Below are 19,090 nucleotides of genomic sequence, written 5' to 3' on the forward strand. Positions count from 1 at the left end.
TTAGGAAAATTCTTCCCTGTGATTGTCACCTCGAGCGAAACAGCGGACGGTAGCCAGTGACCCCAGCAGCGTCTGCTTGACTGTAAGAGGCTGCGTCATGCTGATGAGACTGAGAAAGTTGAAGCCCGCCCAGGGGTTTGCTCAAGTCTAATGGCCCTGGAAAATATTTGTCCGTGTATCTTTTTTTATTTGAGTGGATGAATAATGTTCTCTGTGCCACATGACTCTTTCAGGAGGCTCCCTGCACTGGGATGTGTTGATAAATTCGATGAATGAGTGTTTGGCTTGCTGGTGGAGAACGAAGTGCCGGGATAAATCCCAGGCACGAGAGGGGGTAACACCGCCTCTGCACAAACGAATTCAAGAGCCCACTGTTGTTCTGTCATCTCTTGGCCGTCTCACTGCATAAAACAGAACATTATGTGCATGTGCATAACAACACACACTGTGCTACCGCACGTGCAAGAGAATAATATTGGGCACGGTATAATTCAATCCAGTGCTGCACTGCCATATCTTGCGAACCTCACCTATTATGAAATTAACGTCAAATGTCACGTGTTCCCAAAGTCCATTCGCAGATGTGGAACGTAATTGGAATACGATTCGATTTTGACCACTGCAGAGTTATTTGAGGTTGCGCTCTGTAGCTCTACGTTGTGTTTCGGGTTAGGCCACTTTTTTGTCTGGTACCAACATCTGACTATTCGCTCCGGCTCCCAGGAGCTTTTTTCACTCCTCTAAAAAAAGGTTCCCGAAGAAGATCCCAGTCACATGGAGTGAAACGTCGGACGTCGTGCCAAAGAACGCGCGGGCACAACCTGAAAGCACATCACAGGGCAATGCAATTCTACTCACGATCGATCTGAATCGCACAAAACGATGGTACAGATATCAATCTCACTCATACTCCTCCCACCTCTGTGTAACGTGGCCACACAGAGCCCCCCCCTTCTCCCACTACCCTCCCCCCCCATCAACCAACCCCCGCCTCAAATTACCGGCCTCATTAGCGGCACCACGCCAACCCCAATGCTGGGGCCGCGCGTCATTCCTAAAGCATGCGGGGCCGTCGAAAACACGCACCTGTCGATCTCATGAATCCAGCCGACGCTAGCTGCGATCGTCTCGGGGGCCAAAGAAACCCGTGGGTAATGCAGACACCGCGCTGTTGCCCCAAGCCTTCACGGGGCGACGCGGATTCGTTTTTTTGTTTACTCTTTCCCTGCCCGGTGTGTACGGCTCACCGATGAGCAATAACGTGGTGAAGCCGAGTCGGTGTCTCGCACGCTGAGCGGACGGGTCGAGCGTCTGACAGATGTTTTTGTTACTTTGGAATTGCTCGCAGACAGCAGTGGATCACCTTGCATCAGAGAATGGCCCCTGGAAGACGGCTGCGCGCAATTTGTTTCTTGGAGCCAGAGATCGTCGCATCTCAAATATATTTTGTTAATCTCAGAGTAGGAATAAGCCAAGTTTAGTGAGCAGCCAAATTTAAAATTTATTTTCATGCAGTGATTGCTAACCGGGCTGATACTATGATTGCGCCCCACCGCAGAATGTGGATTTATTACACGTGGAAGAAATCATGACTTGAATTCAGGATCTGTGCAGTTCTAGGTCAGCGTTTCTGACCCCAGTCACCTGGCCACTTCATACTGTCCTACTGCAAGTTCTGTTTGGCCAAAAATGTCTAAAAATGGTTTACGTTAAAGAGATGTCAATGTAATTACACGGTTTTTTTTTAGAAACGGTAATGTAGTGGGAATGTGGATTAGTTTTCACACTGTGCCATGAACCCAGTGACCTGAGTTTAATTCCTAGCCACAGCTAACACCAGTGGCGAGTGATATCTGGACCAGTACTGGGCCCCTTGAGTTTACACTCATCATTTAATTCAAGACACCTCGCGGGAATGAGGCCATGTAGTTTAAATTGGTTGTTTGCCATTTCCTGGTGAAGCATGGTCAAGCAACCCCTAAGATCCCCGCAACATGGGGGCGTGGGGGGGGCTTAATCCAGCAGTGGATTGACACGTGGTTGTAAATTAGAAATGTTTACGTTGTATTCAGTTTTGCTGACATTAATATAATTCAATTGTGGGGGTTCTCTAGACACTAAGTTCTTTCATTTGCAAAAAAAATCCAAAAAGGCCAAAACTTCAATTAGAACCCTCATGAAAGAAATATTAAAACAGAGCTTTTGTTACGTAAAATGTCACGATGTATTATACAACTGGGACTCTCAACCGTGAATAGCATCTGACAGCACCGCACGAAGGTGCGTTTCTGCGACGCTGGCTGCGTATAACAAACTTTCTTGTTTTGGCTTCCTCCCTCCGTCTGTCCTTTGAGCGTTTAGCCTCTGCAATGTACGAGACGGGCGAGAGAATATGGGAAGAAGCAGAGCACGTGTCTTGTTTTGCAGGTCACTTCACGTTGGGAGGATACTGAAGAGAGAGAGAGAGATGGGGCTATGGTAGGATACGGTTGTGATGCTGAGCGGGTTGGAGGTGTAGGAATTCTCACAATGCGTGGAATGGCCCTTAAAAAAATCAAAGTGGGGCCTTTGTGGGTTTGGTATAGCTTTCCCTCACCCTTTGGCTGAAATTAAACATTTGTGTGGCGACTGCACGCAAATATATAACGACAGGCGTGGCAGACCTTTGGATCCAGTCGAAGAAAGGGATAAATTTGGTGTTGAGTTTTGCCTGGTTTCGGGTGACACGGGCAGGTGGCTTAATTGAATAATTGGAATTCGTCAGTGCTGGGCTGTCGCCAGGCCTGTTCTCCTGGGGAGGTGAGTTAATCTGTACACACTCCCGTGCGGTGGAGGCAGCTCTAAATAAGTCAACTCCCAAGCTCAAAGAAGTGCTCTCCTCCATCAATGGTCCTCACCCAGTTGTGGAAATTCCACATCCCCATGGTGAATACCGTTACCTCTCCGTAGCAAGAGCCTCGAATGGCTTCCCATCAAGCGGCGTTCACCTGTTGGTACTTATGGGTTGAGTTGGCTCTTTTCTAGATTTGAAGCTTTCGTGACTGCAAGGATTCATACTCTTTGTTTTTTTCGGTAAAGTCACGTAGGTTAAAAGAAAACAAATACATTAAATCACGACGGGGGGACATTGATGTATCAATACAGCAATTTTGCTGTGACGGTTTCATTTGAAGACGGAAGCTTGTGTTGCCTCCGAAACTTCGTGATTTAATTTATTTGTTTTATTTTAACCTACGTGACTTTACCGAAAAAACCAAAGAGTTTGAGTTGGCTCTGGCTGGGATTTGTTTTTAAATCTAGGTTTCACAATGAAGTGCCTTTCTCTCTACAATGGGTGGACCAGTGGCACGATGGTTCGCGGTACTGTGCTATGAAATGAGCTACCTGCGTTTGATTTATGGCCACGGCTAACATCAAGGGCCAGTAATATCTTAAAAAGGCCCTGGCTCCTCCGGGATCCTCCAGGGCCTGTTAAAATTACATCAGTACATGATGATGATGATGATAATCATCATCACCATCATCCAAATCATAATGTGTAGACGTGGCCAAAAAGCACAGCACTGCAATCAATGTGAGCACGGATGGGTCATTAATTTGGGTTCAGTACAACAATCGTAATCGTAACACTAAAAAGCACAAGCACTGAAAGGAAAGGAAATTGAAAAATAGGTGCTCGCTAAAAGCACGTGCAGGTGTTGGATTGAAGGACCGTGAGGGCTAGCGATGGCTTGAGGCATTCATCCAGCAGTGGATTGATTTTGGCTCGTGGTGATGATGACACGCACATACTCTATCCTATTTCTAATTAAACAATCTGCATTGCTGGTATTTTGAAAGCGTATGTAGAAAATAATGTCACACCTTCGATCAGAAAAAAAAACCACATTTGTTTAAGACTTTGCTGACATACGAGCCGACCTAAAGCCAGAGATGCAGGACGGCTCTTGCGACTAAGGCCCCCTGCTGCGTCGCCCCACCTGCGGGACCCGTGCCGTGGCGACGTACCGTAGAATCAACAACCCTGGCGTGACGGGGCTCTTACCTCGGACATTATTCAATTATCCGTCTGTTGCTAGAGAAGCGATAACGTCCAAATGGTTACCTTTATTGATTTCCAACAGGTCAGAGACCCTGCTGTTGAGACACCGAGCGTTTACATCGGTAAATGCTTTTGCCTGCTTGCTACAAAATAACCAATTATGGGGGGGGGGGGGGGGGCATTGATCCAGAAGGCCCATTAGCAGGCTGATGGACACAAATGACATTACATTCGTAACGCGGTCAAACCTAGCCATTGTCAGTCCACGTATTTATTATTTACTTATCGTTGTATTTGCGTACACATTTAAGTTACAAAATGCGGCGATTGTTGGTGATAACGGTGGAAAGGTCTTCCCAGGCAGCTCTTCTCACGCGTGATCTGCTTGTTGTGTTCTCCACTCCGGCTGCGATGAGGAATTTTGAAAATGCCACCAAGTGCCCCCCACACCCCACCCCCGCACCCCTGGTCATTACGGGGCAACAGGTAACTTGGTGCGGAGATCAAAGGCGTTCCAGCCTCGAGTTTGATCCTGGGGTCCACTCAAGGCATAGTTCCCCCGAGACAAAGAAGATCATTGTTTCCTGCGTGATTCATTAAAATTTTACTTTAATTGAGACACAGCGCTACTACGTTGTGTGCGGAAGAGGGTAGTACTATGCTCACCACCTTCACCAACCTACGCTGACCAGCGTGGTGAAGTATTGTTAAAGAGCTCCCACGACATGCAAGACACGACGAGATCCACATTCAGCAGTGGATTGGCAAAAGGGCTCCATCTATATACACATAATGTAGACACACACACTCAGAAAAATACAAAAACGCCAAGCAAATGTATGTGACAGTTTGGCAGTCATCTGGGTCACCCCTCTTGTGAAATGGTTCTTTCCAAATCTGACTGCACTATCATGGGCGAGATTCCAGGACTGATGCTGGACTTGCACCTGGTGTCGGGTGTCCAACACTTGGAATGTTCCAAGTGGCGCGTGCGTTAAAGGGGGTGGGGGTTGGTGCCTGTGATGGGTGAGAGCAAGTGCGCCTCTCACTCCGGGTCAGAGTACCCTCGCGTTGGATCCCAAACAACTTTGGGGCCCTCTTTCCCTCCACCCTGTCGCGTTGCCACCTGCTCGGTGTTATTTTTCAGCAAGTAAATTTTTATTTTTTACATCGTCTGTCACATGGAAATCATAATCGGCCCCGATGGACAGGCACAAACCCAGACTTTTTATATCGTTCGCGCAGTCGGCCAGACTTCAAACATATGCCGCTTTAGATTCAAACACGGTTGATAAGTGGTGGCGCAGTGGTTAGCGTACTGTGATGTTAACCCGGTCACCTGAGTTTGATTCCCTTCCGCGTCTAACATCAGTGGCGAGTGTTATCTGAACCCGTTCTTCTGTCCCGCACCCCTTCACCATCTCTCAGTGACCAGTATGGTGAAGTATGACCAATACCTACTCCCCATGACCAAAGCTGGGCTGTAGGCTGGCCTTCATCCAGCAGTGTAATGAACGAATGGCTGTGCGTGATTACATTATATATATAATAATACAAAATATAACAAATAGCAATACATGCAATTCCAGGAGCGGCCGTTCAAGATAAACTAATGAGCAGGAATACAATTGTAATTACTGTAATCGAGTTATTTCTCTTGCGTCTTCATGGAAGGCCGGTGTGTATTCGAGCTTAACAAATAACAGTGCCCGGAGACCCCACCCCGCATAAAAAGGAGGCAACAGTGGCACAAGAACCCCCCCCCCCAATACGTTGACCTGGCTTCAGCGAGTATTTATAATCCGTGATGAGCTTGCAAGATCAGCGACTCTCTGGACCTTGGCTTGCGGGAGGGTCTCTGGTATGCGTCGTATAAATGAGGGGAGGGAGGTCGAACAGGACCAGCGGAAGGGAGGTCGTGTGCGGGGTGGTGGGTTCACGCGTGAGCGTTGGGGTGTCGTTGGGTGGCTGGATGAGCGGCGTGCTCCTTTAGAGATTCTGTGACGCAGGAACCGGGGCGCACGCACGGGATGATAGCGGCCGCATACCGCGAACAATAATAATGGTGGTGGTGATGATTTGCAGACTTTCGGAAATCCACTGATTAACGGAAGCCCCCCCCCACGCTCCGTTCAATGGGGTTGTTTGGCCACGCCGGTGTGTGTCGGTGAGCTGGCAGTGTCGCCTTAAGCCACGGCACATGACGATTTGGCTGTTGTGTTGCTCTGAATCGGGACCTTTATGCACCTAATGAGATCCCCACACGAATTGCGTGCGAGGTTACGCAAGCCCGTCTCATAATACGCGGGATCGCCAAAGTTAAGAGCCCCCTCGCATCGAGAGCCGAGGAGGCATTTATAGTTACACCGACTCTTAATTGTGCCGGCTCGAGTACGTGGGAACATACCGGCGACGGCTTTGTCTCACGGCGAGAACAATGCCCCCCCCCCCCCTCTACGCCCGTGGGAATCACGACGACGTCTGTGCATCGTCACGGACCTCCGTGACGAAACCCCAATGTCAGTCCGGTGTCAGGAAATATTTGTGCCCCAGGAATGGACGCAGATTTTGTTCCGCCGAGGGGAGGAAATATTCAGGAATAATGTTCCCTTCCTTTAGAATGTTGCACCCTCCGTTATTTGTCGGGACAGACTAAATCCTTCTTTGTATATCCGTGGATTTTCAACGAAAACTGTACATCTAAGATCACTGTGCACGCTTGTTTGTGCAGAAGCACCTTTTGGCGTCATCTGGTCCAACCCATGTGAGACTAGGCTCTAAGGAAAGCTGTCTCCGGTGTGGACCAATCAACTTCAAGGACAGTGCATACATTATCAGAGTTATGTTTTTGTTTGCATTATGACTGCAGGTATTGTGGTCTATGCAAACATGACTCCTTGTGAAAAAACGGTGTCAGTTTTGTTGCCAGATAAAAGGGTAAAAAAACAATTATCATATTTTTTCTTCTGGCAAATGAGGTTCCAATGGTGTGCAGAAGCACATTGCTCAGTTTGCGTTCAGTGTCACTTAAGTTCATGCTACCTCGTGCGCTGACAGTCGCGCACAACGGGAGCAGCATCCCAGGGGGCATGAATCAATAGAAGTGGTGGGAATCTGTGGATTCTGTGGCGGTATGAAACGCATTCTATAAACACGTACGATTGCATATGGAGACGACTTCTAGAAGATGGGATCACGGCTGCATTTCGAAGCTCTCCGCCAACTTCTAATGATGACAACAACCTCCTGACTTCTCCTGAGAGCCACTTTCATCACAACGTTCATTCCATACCAAGTACCATTCACAAACAGATATGAAAATAACTTAATATATTCTTACATACATTTACAAATTGATGCATGTGTCGTAAGTGGATGAATATATTGATTTAATATCAATCCAAGCACGATCCAGGTTCAATTCTGCTTAGACTGATATGAATCAATATATATATAAATAAAAGTCAATGCTTTCCTACCAATAAGTCTCAGAAGGGTAGAACTTGGATCGTGCGTGGATGGTCGCCACACATAATGGGCGTTGTAGACTGTGGGCCCACGTTGTGGGAAATGCAGCAACACCCATTGTTGTACTGTACTTCTATGCCCTTGCGTCTATGTTCTCCACCTTAATCAACCAGCATTGACCAGCATGGCGAGGTATGGTCAAACAAGCCCTCATGGTCCTTGGGGATGCATTCATCCAGTACAGGATTTACAAAAGGGCTGTACTTTTTTTGTTATGCCAGCCTACAATCTCTGTATCCCAATCTGACATCTCTGATGGCAATAGAGAGTTAAACATGCCAAGGAAAGATTTTTTTTATATATATATACTACAACTCTTGAGATCTTTTATTTTTTTCACAATAGCCTTTGATTGCAATTGTCAGGGACACCTTAAAATTTAAAGCAAAAGGATGTGGCACAAAGGGAGGGCCTGAGTGTTGTGTGCGTGACGCTTCAGTGCGTCGCGATGACGTGGAGGCCGAGGCAGGGTGAATTGAATGAGGCGGTCGTGGGTGAATGAGATTCTTAGAATCTTGAGCTCTGAATTAAAAGCAATGGCCCCTGATACAATGCTGCTGGTGAGTCGCTCCATTGATAAGTATAGAAGCAGATTAACATCTTCACTGACACCGAGTTATCTTGACGCAGTTTTTTTTCTATTCGAGCCTTTACCTTGCACATGCAAAATACAAATTATTAGGGAATTAAATCACGTTAAATATGAAGCTTGCATGTGCCGTGGCGGAGAGGCGATAGAGTGGTGAGCGCGTGGCGCCATCTGAACCCGGCGCCCCGAGTTCGATTCCCGGCCACGGCTAACATCAGTGGCGAGTGTTAACGGAACCGTTCCCTGCCCTTCCGCCCATTCACCGCCCTGCACTGACCATGCGCATGGGCAAGGGTGGCCAAAGGTTGCCCGTGACCTACATGGCGACCTTCATGCGCTGGTGGCTTGAGAATGGCTGCAGCTTGGCTCGTATTGTAAACATTCAGGTGGTGCCACGCGGCGGATCCGTGGCTTTCGAGGGAAGGGTTGGTGGACAACGTGCAGATTTGTGACTCGCAAGCCAATTTGGGTTGTCAAGTGGCCAGGCGGTGGCAGTAGAGCAAGTGGCTTTGTGAAACCATCGTTACGGAGTGTCGAGCTGTCATCCCCTCGCACGCACAGTGGGGGGGGGGGGGGGGGGGGGGGGGGCGCGGGTTTCTCGAAGCTCGCTGGAGTCCTCTGCCACGCAACATTCTCATTGTTAAGGAATTGCCCGAACATTTTCACGCAGCACCCTCCTGAAAAACAGCCCACAGACTCGGCGAGGCCTTCCTGCTTTTAACAATCCACGCGAACGCGCGCCAGCGAGCGAGCGAGCGGTCGAGCGTGTGCGTTTGCACAGATTGGTGGATCAAGCAACCCTCACTAAGGCGACACCTCCGTACGTGCTCGCGATCTCCGTTCTGCCGGGCGTCGTCACCGCCGCTATAAATACAGCGCCTACCCTACACGACGACGCTCCCAGAACGGGGGCAACGAGGGACCTTCTAAAAATTGCTCGCTCGCTCGCGCACGCACGCACTACGAGCACGCACGCGCGCGCCTGGTGCGCCTTGTAAATAGCGCAAGCGGGAGGCCACTCCGCTGGAGGGCCGGGCACGCGGAGTCCCACGGCGCGCGCGTGCGCAAGGGGCGCCGAAAGCCTCTTGGGACCGAGTCGATGGAAAGTGTAGGCGCGGGAGCATAGAAGTACAGTACGACGATGGATTTGGCTGCACTGTCTTCTGGTGCCCACCACATATCTCGCGCAGCCTACAACACCTGTTATGCATGAGGGTCGCTCATCCCAACACTATCGAGGATCAAGCCTGCTCAGCTTTAGCGGTCCGATGAGATTGTCTGAATTCAGGGTGATTTTGTCGTAGGTGTAGTGCGGTGGGACACAACGATACCGGCTGACTTTGGCTCCAGCGCGTCCACATTCACTCTTTGCCCCATCCCATCTCAGCCCTTTCTTAGTTATTTGTATTTTCCCAGTTGTATCTCAATCGTGATGTCGGTGCCATCGAACGAGACAAGGTATCCGTTCGGAACTCTTAAGAGAGCAATTCAACTCCATGTGGTAGAGGATGCCAAGCAAAAATAATCCATCATGGGAACTATTTCTGACATCTTTTCAAACGGGTTTCTTTATTCACACAGACTAGAGGGCAAACGTTTGCACATGGCATTCAAACCAAGATGTTTTGTTACTATGAAAGTGAAAGACAATACTTAATATTTTAGAAAATTAGATTTTGCCTTGGCAATGGTGTGCACATAATAAGAAACTCAACACATTCGTTAATAACTTTTAAATCTAAATTAAAAACGAATTTCTTAATAACAGTTTTTTAATGCTTAGTTTATTGCCCTGTCCCCGCACCTCCATTTGGCACTCTTGGCTAAGTACGGTGCAAAAGAAGTTCCACATACATACAGTACAATAACGCCATAGCCAAGAAATGAATCAGTTGATGTGTTTGGGCAATGCCACTTTTTATTCATGGCAAATATAAATGACAAATGCGTTGAGGTTTTTTTTTTCTAGAAAAAATATTTTAGTTGTTGTTCAGAAAATTGCCTTGCTGACTGCAACACGACCATCAATTCACTCCACTCGACGATTTGATTTAATCACGGACGGCTGCCTGGTTTCAAACCCAGAGGATGACAGCGGTGTTGGCTCAGTGGACCTGACACCTGAGCCTCCTCCAGCAATCTCTATATCTCAATATAACCTTGAATGATGGAATTATGCTAATATTAATTCTGCTATATATAAAGAAGCACGACTCAGACACATTCCAGGAATTTGGAATTCTTATAATTAATGCAATAATCTCAACGCCAATGCGATACTTTTTGGTTTTTAATCCAGTATGATGCACCAGTGTCTTATCATCATTATAATCGGTAGCATCAATGATATCATTATCATCAGTGTTAGCAGCACCAGCATCTTAGTATCAAGATCATTATGATCATATATTTTTTATGCCAGGTGAATCCTGAGAATCAACGAAAGGAATTTACCAAAAACCCCAATACAGGACCCTCATCAAAAAAGTCTTGAGAATATCTTGGTTATATAAAATCCACAATAACGATTATTTTATTTATTACTATGATTTGCATGTGAGATACTTTAAAAATATGTGCATAACATAAGAACAACATTCTCACGGCCACCGGTAACACCGTATCTCAGGCTTCATCTTACTCCTCCATATAAGTGTGAGAACAGAGGAGCAGAGGCAGGTGACTTCTGAGTCAAATCTGATGGGGGGTAAGGATTGCCCTGGTTTTTTTCGGGGTGATTTAAAAACCTCCGATTAGCACGGTTGGTTACGTACGATGCGAAAGAAGTTCAACATACGAATTTTACAAAAAACATAAACTCTTACCGAATGGTTTCAGTGCATGTATTGGTTAGAGAATACACTTGAACGTAGGTAAGTGCCCTCCCTGAATAAAATATTTCGTGGCATGGCACTATACCCGCCTCCCCCTTATTACTGCATTACTGGAAAAAGTGGCCCCCTTCACATTGGGAAAAACATGCAAACATACATATCCTCAATAAACCCCTCTTGGCTACTTGACACAATATGAAACCACTCTGCCCCCACCAAATATTCACCACCAATCCATCGCTTCTGCACCCCTACGCCGCGCCCCCTCTTTAGAAGGCCACTCTTCCAATACCTTCCACCGCTGCTGCCGCTGCTGCTGCTGCGTGTTTACAGAGACGCGGGGCGAGACGGCAAGAGGTGGGGAGACGAGAGAGAGAGACACACACAGGAGACACCGCGGCCAGCCACGAAAGTGAGAGGAGATTGCCACGGTATCCGCCACCTCGCTCGCTCGCTCGCTCCCCAGAGGCACGCGCGCACGCGGCGCGGATTCTCTCCCGGAACGAACTCTCAGCGGCGCGGGCGCCTTGGACCCAAGTTGGACACCCGACCCGGGTCTGGCTAACCGTAGCGCCGGTTCAGAGAGCGGTCTCGTCAACTCGATAGCTCCCCGGCGCGAGGAGTCGGGAAACCGGAGACCGCAAGAGGCGAGGGCTTTTTTTAAATCCACTCTGTGAGCTTCTTCAGCCTCACCTTTTAAAGGGTCCTGACACACACTCTCTCTCTCTCTCTCACACACACACACTTGCACACATTTGCACACACTTACCACTCGGGCACACAGCTCTTAACCAGGAAAGGGCATTGTTAGTTTTTTTGTCCTTCCCCAACACCTCCGATTAGCAAGGTTGGCTACGTACGGTGCAAAAGAAGTTCAACATAATACACACATACGGGTGTGGTGCATAGGAGCGGTGGCGCAGTGGCTCACGCAATGAGTCAGGAACCTGACAACCTGAGTTTGATTCCCACTAACAGCTACAGTCAGCAGCGAGTGATATCTGAACAGGACCTGGGCACCCACCTTCACAAACCCGTACTGACAGAGTGGTGAAGTATGGTCAAACGACTACCGTGATAGACTAGGCGTGAGAAGCCATTCGTCTAGCAATGGATTGTGAAATGGTGGTAAATTATTACTATTTAATTGAACAGAGAGACGCGTACACATTTGGTGCCGTGTATAATAAAATAATAACCAAAATTAGTAGCAACGTAATTTCATTTTCCACGAAAGTCTGACTCAACTTCAGGGATTGACTCTCAGGAGAGTGTGCGGGGATATTTGAGCATTGCTGAGAGTTTGGCTTTTGTGTGGGAGGAAAACCAGAGAGTCCGTGTACTGGTGATTACAACTCCAATGTCTAAACGACCAAGTGCACGAGCCCACTTGCTGTACTGCTATCCCCTGGCCACATTGCAGCCCAGGGGGGAGTTTTGATGCCCAAATCGACGTGACCCAATAAGCCTTTCCTCGAAATTGCTGAATCACAGGCATGCACCACCACTTCTGGCTTGAGCTGCTCTCGTTCTATATTGCTTCGTACGTGTCGAACACTGCCGGTGGCATTCCATTGTGCCATGGCTCAGCGTTACCAATTTCCCCAACCCTGTGCCAAATTTCGATGAATATCGGAAGCTGAGCAGGGTTGAACTTGCTTGGTTCGTCAGCTGTGTGTGACCGCCGGGGCCTCCCCGGTGATTGAAGAGTGGGAACTACCAGGAGTGGCCCGGAGATGGCAGTGCTGAGTGCCACCACCGACTCCGATGGATGGTGGGGGTTTTCGCATCCGGGTTGTCCCAGTTTCCTCCCGCACAAAGTGACTTCACTCATGGAATTGGCCAAAGATGCTAATACGGCCATCGCAGGAACATCCTGAAATTGAGAGCAAGTGAGGCCCTAATGGGTAAAGAACTTTGCACGCCGTGCAGGTCGTGGCAGTGATACGACGATATTTCACCATGGTTCTCAGGGCGAGTTGAAGGTGGGGAGCATAGACATGAGAGCTGCACTGCCCTCTCATACCTGCTGTGCATGGGATGGTTACCCATCAAAGCACTAACCCGATTTAACCCTGGTATGACACCGGGTGCATTTCTGATTATTTGGACAATGGCTGACTCTACTATGCTGGAATTTGTACCGCATTTCCGTTCTGACCCGTCGAGAACGTGATTATAATTTACACAAGTCACAATCGCCGAAATGCTGTTCTTAGTTTTGGCTGGAAGGAGTTCGGAATGCTGTTCCGGGAATGAATGTTGGTATGACACACCCATCTCGCCTCATTTTGTCCTCAATGCACCTTATATTCCCATCAACCTGTCCATCGGATTATAGAAATATGGGGTAAAATAATAAAGTGATTATTATGGATAGGCGTACCTTGTACCCTTGTGGTAGGGAGTGCCATGCCAATAATCCCTACTCTAAGCCAGCCGAGCAGTGTTCTGGAAAACACACCGAGTGAGAAATGAAGCCCAGTCTATATGTATTTTGTACCGTATGTAGACACATTAAATAACCAGAATAACAGAGTAGAATTTGTCTCACATTGGCAAGAATCGGTGTCTGGTGGGAGCGGTCCCATGGGCAAGGAGAGAGGGCAGACTTTGGAGCGGGAGCTGGAACATGCCCGCCACAAAAATAAACTCACAGGAACGCAAGCGGCTCACGCACACACACACGCACACACGTGGGGCACTGTGTGTGTGTGCGTGCCTACGGCCAAATCACCCAGCAGGAATGAAGCTGAAGCTAAGGATTTTTTGAGACTGGTTGGTTCTTGGGGTTGGGTGACCTCCGGCAAGCAGGGCTTGCCACGCATTGTAGGCGAAGAGGGCTGTGAGGTGGGGGGGCAAGTGAGTGTCACCCTCCTCGTATGCGTGGTGGGGGGGGGGGTCTTCTCCTGGTGTTCGGGTTTCCTCGCCCACTAAGTCAGGCATTGGCCAAAACATGCCAATGCAAAGCCCTCCGATAAAAAAGTCTTGAGACTCAGGGCTTTCATAAGTAAACAATTACCATTATTTGTGTGCAAATGAAAAGTCATTTCTGTATATATATCAACATTCTGAGTGACTTCCTGCTCCAATAACCCATTGCGTCAGTGCTCATCTCCCCTGGGAAATTCCACGTTCTTATGGCAGGGGCGAGTCTATCCATAGGACAACCACTATTGCCTTCCCCACAAGTGTCACTTCTCCATTTTCCTCCTTTCCAGTTGCATTCGCCATGGTTTGCTGTCAGTTGAAAATCGCATTTGTGAACACGAAACCATCCTGTACTGTGTACAGCCGTTTGCTAATCCACTGCTGGATGAGGGCCTATCCTGCGGGTCCCGTACGCGTGATTCGATCATACTTCACCACTTCGCCACGCTGGGCAGTTTGAGTTGGCGAAGGTAGAGGACATAGACGTGGCAGCAGAGTATAGTGCGGTGGTTCTTAACCTTGACTGCAGCCTTGCAACCCTTTGGCTCACAATCGTCAAAACGATTATAATGTTAATAAATACATTAGGGTTTGAAGAAACACATTAAGTTTAACTCACGTGCCCCCGTGCTTAATTGGTGTTTCGATGATTTACCTTCTTAACAAAAAATCTGGCCACGTCTCGCACCCCCAGAAAGGGCTTCTCGCACCCCCAGTTGGTGCATGCACCCCAGGTCTTGAAGAACCACTGGTATAGTGTAACAACGGAATGTTTATGATCTGGCCTCTGATGCTCCCAACGTATTCCCGCGGCAGCCTATAACAGCTGTTTCATCATGTTGTACGGTGGGCACACATCAAAGCACCATCGATGGTCAAAGCAGCTTTAGCTTCCGGCTGATTTGGTCACAGGCTCAGGTGCAATGATGCGAAACATTTACCCAGAGGCTCCTGCGTTGCGATATTTAACGACACGTGGGTAAAACCCCGTCGCGGTTGACACTCAGCACTTTCACATCCCCGGCTCATAACGCCTGGGAAGTCCTCGTGGTGGCCACCGATCCAAAGAGACGAACAACCTCAACTCTGCGCAGCGTGAGATATGCGACAAGTTCGGACACATTTGTCAGCGTAATTTGCTCGTAGGCAACAGACTTTGTGGGGAAAGTGCTGTGAGCGAGTAGCACCTATGAAGGGCCAGCACGGCACACGAGGGAGGGGGTGGTTAGCACCACGCCCCGTGTTTAAACATAGCACCAGGAACTTATTTTAGACTGAGTCGACCTAGGAGAGGCCCGGGACCGGTTCAGATAATCGTCACTGATGTTGGCCGTGAGCTGAAATCGAATTCAGGTCACCGTGTTCGCATACCTGTCAACCCATACGGTGTATCCGTATTCGTGTACAGGGGAATTGAGTTTTCAGGTCCATACGGTGTACAGCCGTTTCAATAATGGGCTCAACAAATACCTGTTTGTCTATGTGTTTGTGTTTCTCTCTTGTGATGGGACTTTGTTGGATGAACGTTGCGATTTATAAGGGCACGGGGTGACTAATAAGGTGTGAATTGGTCTGCAATCAAGTCGGACACTGATAAGGGGTTGACAGCTACGGTGTTCGTAGCGCAGCGCGCTAACCACTGCGCCTCCGCTCTCCCAGATACAGACACGATGCACGCGCACTCAAACACAACATCGCTTCGTCGGCTCGTGTGAGTGGCAGTGTTCCATCAAACTTAATTCCCCAGTAAAACTAGCTCCGTTGACATTACGCTTCACTTCTGCATTCATCTATTTTGTTTGAGCGTCTTAATAAACAACACAAATGTGCGCTGCTTTCAGTTCCGAAGACGTCTCAACGGACACGGTGTGAATTGGAACTCCACGCGTGTCTCATTTCGCGTGACTTTGAAGTCTCGAAGACTTTGCCCTGAGTGGTTGAGGGTTAGGCAATGATGAATCTCCCATCGTACAGTCGCTTCTTAAGGGTGTAGTCATGATATATATATTTTAAAGTGCCTACTCTAAACGAAAATAACAAAAACAAATAAACCACCCCTAGTGTTTTATAATGATATTTTTTTTTGTGCGAGTGCTGTTTTTGCGAGAACCTCTTAAAGGTTGCTATGGGGCACGAAGAGGAGATGGTGAACAGACCCACGCCTGGCCACTTATTGTCTTCTCCCGAGTGGGGATGTTCACACACACCACACCAGGTACTCATTTTAGGCTGAGTCGACCCAAGGGGAGGCTCGTGACCGGTTGAGATATCACTTGCAACTGGCGCCAGCCTTTAGTCCTGTGGCAAGCAATTGAACCCGATAGATCGCCGAGTTATAAGCGCAGTGGGCTGATCAATGCGCCACTCATCTCTATCCACTCCAAAGACAAAGATCCCCCGTATAGCTTTAACAGACTGTAGGGGCAAGTGCTGTTAGCGAGCACCTATGAAGGCCGGAACGGTACACACGAGGGGGTGGGTGGGACAGCACCACGCCCGACCGCCTTTGTCTCCCCAGTGGCGATGTTTACACTCCCGCACCATGTATTCATTTGAGGCTGAGTCGACCTAGGGGAGGCCCGGGACCGGTTCAGATAATCGTCACTGCGGTGTTGGCCGTGAGCGGGAATCGAACCCGGGTCGCCAGGTTCATAGCGCAGCGCGCTAACCGCTACACTACCGCCCCCCACAACAAACACACGTGGACTGACACATGCATCGCACAACTTTATAGACTTAAATTTCGATTTAAAGCTTTCGTGACTGCAGGGATCCATCTTCTTGGTTCTTTCGGTAAAGTCACGTAGAAGCAATAAAATAATAAAAATATTGCTTCCCTTCTACGTGACTTTACCGAAAGAACCAAGAAGAACTTTATAGACTGTTGGGTCCAAGTGCTGTTAGCGAACGCCTACCGATTGGGCCAACACACGCAATACGAGCTAATAGACTCACACACACACATACACACACACAAAGCTAAGATCCCACTCATAGACTGTTGGGAAACGCGCTTTAAGTGAGCACCTATATAAGGCTAACACAGCGAGAGAACCGACATCACGGCCTTATATAGACTCCAGGGGAGCGTGCTGTTAGGGAGCACCTATTAAGGCAAACAACACAAACTCACGTGGAAACACCGTCCGCTCATCTCGGGGCGGCCCCGAACCCCCTCCCCCCCTGTCCACCACAGTCCGCGTCCCACGCCGATCCACCCGTCCGTACCTTGGACACCACGAGAGGACTCTGCACCTCACGGCCCCCGCTGAGTCTGAATCCCCAGGGTGGCCCCCCACTCAGCCGAAGCAGCAACCGCTCCTCCATGCCCGTGCCAGCGGCGATCATCTCTCACGCTCGCCCCGACCACCACCACCAGCACCACCAGCAGCAGCAGCAGCAAACAGCAGCACCGGCACTCCTTGAACGTGTCCGTAGCGAATGAGTTCACCGCGTTCACGCCGCCAGCTCCAGCGCCCAAACCCTCACGCAGCACCACGTGGGCAAATTGGACTCGTACTGTCAATGGAACCAAGGGCTCCTTTATGATGGTGATGCTGCTGCTGCTGGTGATGATGCCACCGCAACGAGTCGAGGAGTCTCGATCATTCCCCTACACCTGCAGCAGCGCGAGTGAGTGAGTTCATGCGCCTATCCTTAGCCTCTCTGACCGCCGCGGGTATTCGGAGGGGTAGGGTTAGGGTGTTGCTCGGGGAAGGGGTGTGTGTGTGTGTCTTTGGCGGGGGTGGTGACTTGGTGGTGGTGGTAGTGGTGGTGGTGGTGCGGGGAAGGGATTGAAGTGGGTGTCGGCGCTTTGTGAGTTCTGGGAGTGACGCGCGCGGCGTGGGGAGAGAGAGGGCGGGTCGGGCGGAGCGGTGGGAACCCGGCTAGGATGAGGGTAGGGTGAGTGTCGGGGTTGGGTTGGGTTAGGGTGAGTGTAGGAGTTGGGTTGGGGTAGGAGTTGGGTTAGAATAGGGTTAGTGTCGGAGTTGGGTTGGGTTAGGGTAGGAGTTGGGGTAGGGTGAGTGTCGGGGTTGGGTTAGGGTAGGAGTTGGGTTGGGTTAGGGTAGGAGTTGGGTTAGAGTAGGGTTAGTGTCGGAGTTGGGTTAGGGTAGGGTTAGTGTCGGAGTTGGGGTAGGGTGAGTGTCGGAGTTGGGTTGGGTTAGGGTAGGAGTTGGGTTAGAATAGGGTTAGTGTCGGAGTTGGGTTAGGGGAGGGTTAGTTTCGGAGTTGGGTTGGGTTAGATTAGTGTAGGAGTTGGGTTAGGGTGAGTGTCGGAGTTGGGTTAGGGTAGGGTTAGTGTAGGAGTTGGGGTAGGGTTAGGGTTCGTGTCGGAGTTAGGGTAGTGTTAGTGTAGGAGTTGGGTTAGGGTAGGGTTAGTGTCGGAGTTGGGGTAGGGTTAGGGTAGTGTTAGTGTAGGAGTTAGGGTGGTGTTAGGGTTAGTGTCGGAGTTGGGGTAGGGTAGGGTTCGTGTCGGAGTTGGGTTAGAGTAGGGTTAGTGTCAGAGTTGGGGTTCGGGTAGGGTTAGTGTAGGAATTGGGTTGGGTTAGGTTGGGTCACTGCAATTCAGCAATTCTGTGCTGTCAAGATGCTCAGCACAAACGCGCGGCCTCTCCCTTCCTCCTCCTCCCTCCCCTCTACTGTCCCCTCTCTCACGAGCGCCTGTTTCTGCGTCTCTTCTTTGCGTCTCTGGATTTTTTTTAATCGATCATAGCCGATGGTCAAAATAATTAAATAGTGGCAGCCAAAGGATGGAACGCCGTCCGGTGTTGGGCAACCCCTGTGGAGACGGAGCGATGAAATCGGCTCGTGCGCGGGATGGTTGCTATAATTCTTGTTGCATCGCAGAATCGTCAAACGACAGCTTGGGAGTGGGGGGGGGCTTCATCCAGCAGTGGATTGATCATGGCTGACGATGACAAACGAAAAAATATAAACATCCAGTGACGTTGGCTCGTGCGGATGTCTCGTGAGAACCACGGCAAAACGCGTGGGTGCCGCCGGTATCTCCCCCGCAGGTCGACGCCCCCCCCCACCCCCCCACTGATGCGATCGTAACTGGTGGGGAGCCGTGCGGGCTAAAGGCAGCAGCGCCGCTGTGCCCGCTTAAGTCGTCAGCCACGAGCGCTCGCCGCGCAAGGCCACGACACCGAAAGCGAATAAGAA

At 49.4% G+C, this 19,090-nt stretch overlaps 1 protein-coding gene across 1 annotated transcript in view; it reads right to left on the bottom strand.

Moving 5' to 3' along the window:
• LOC133350539 (synaptopodin 2-like protein) overlaps positions 1-17,697 on the bottom strand; it is a 52,647-nt gene extending 34,950 nt beyond the window's left edge. The window contains exon 1 of the mRNA XM_061564919.1: positions 17,153-17,697. Within this exon, the coding sequence (XP_061420903.1) occupies positions 17,153-17,272 (120 nt within the window). The 5' untranslated portion in view covers positions 17,273-17,697. The remainder of the gene's footprint in view (positions 1-17,152) is intronic.
• Positions 17,698-19,090: the final 1,393 nt, after the last annotated feature.

Source organism: Lethenteron reissneri, chromosome 34, assembly GCF_015708825.2.
Source record: "Lethenteron reissneri isolate LAM-NWPU_2019-01 chromosome 34, ASM1570882v1, whole genome shotgun sequence".
NCBI classification, from domain to species: domain Eukaryota; kingdom Metazoa; phylum Chordata; class Hyperoartia; order Petromyzontiformes; family Petromyzontidae; genus Lethenteron; species Lethenteron reissneri.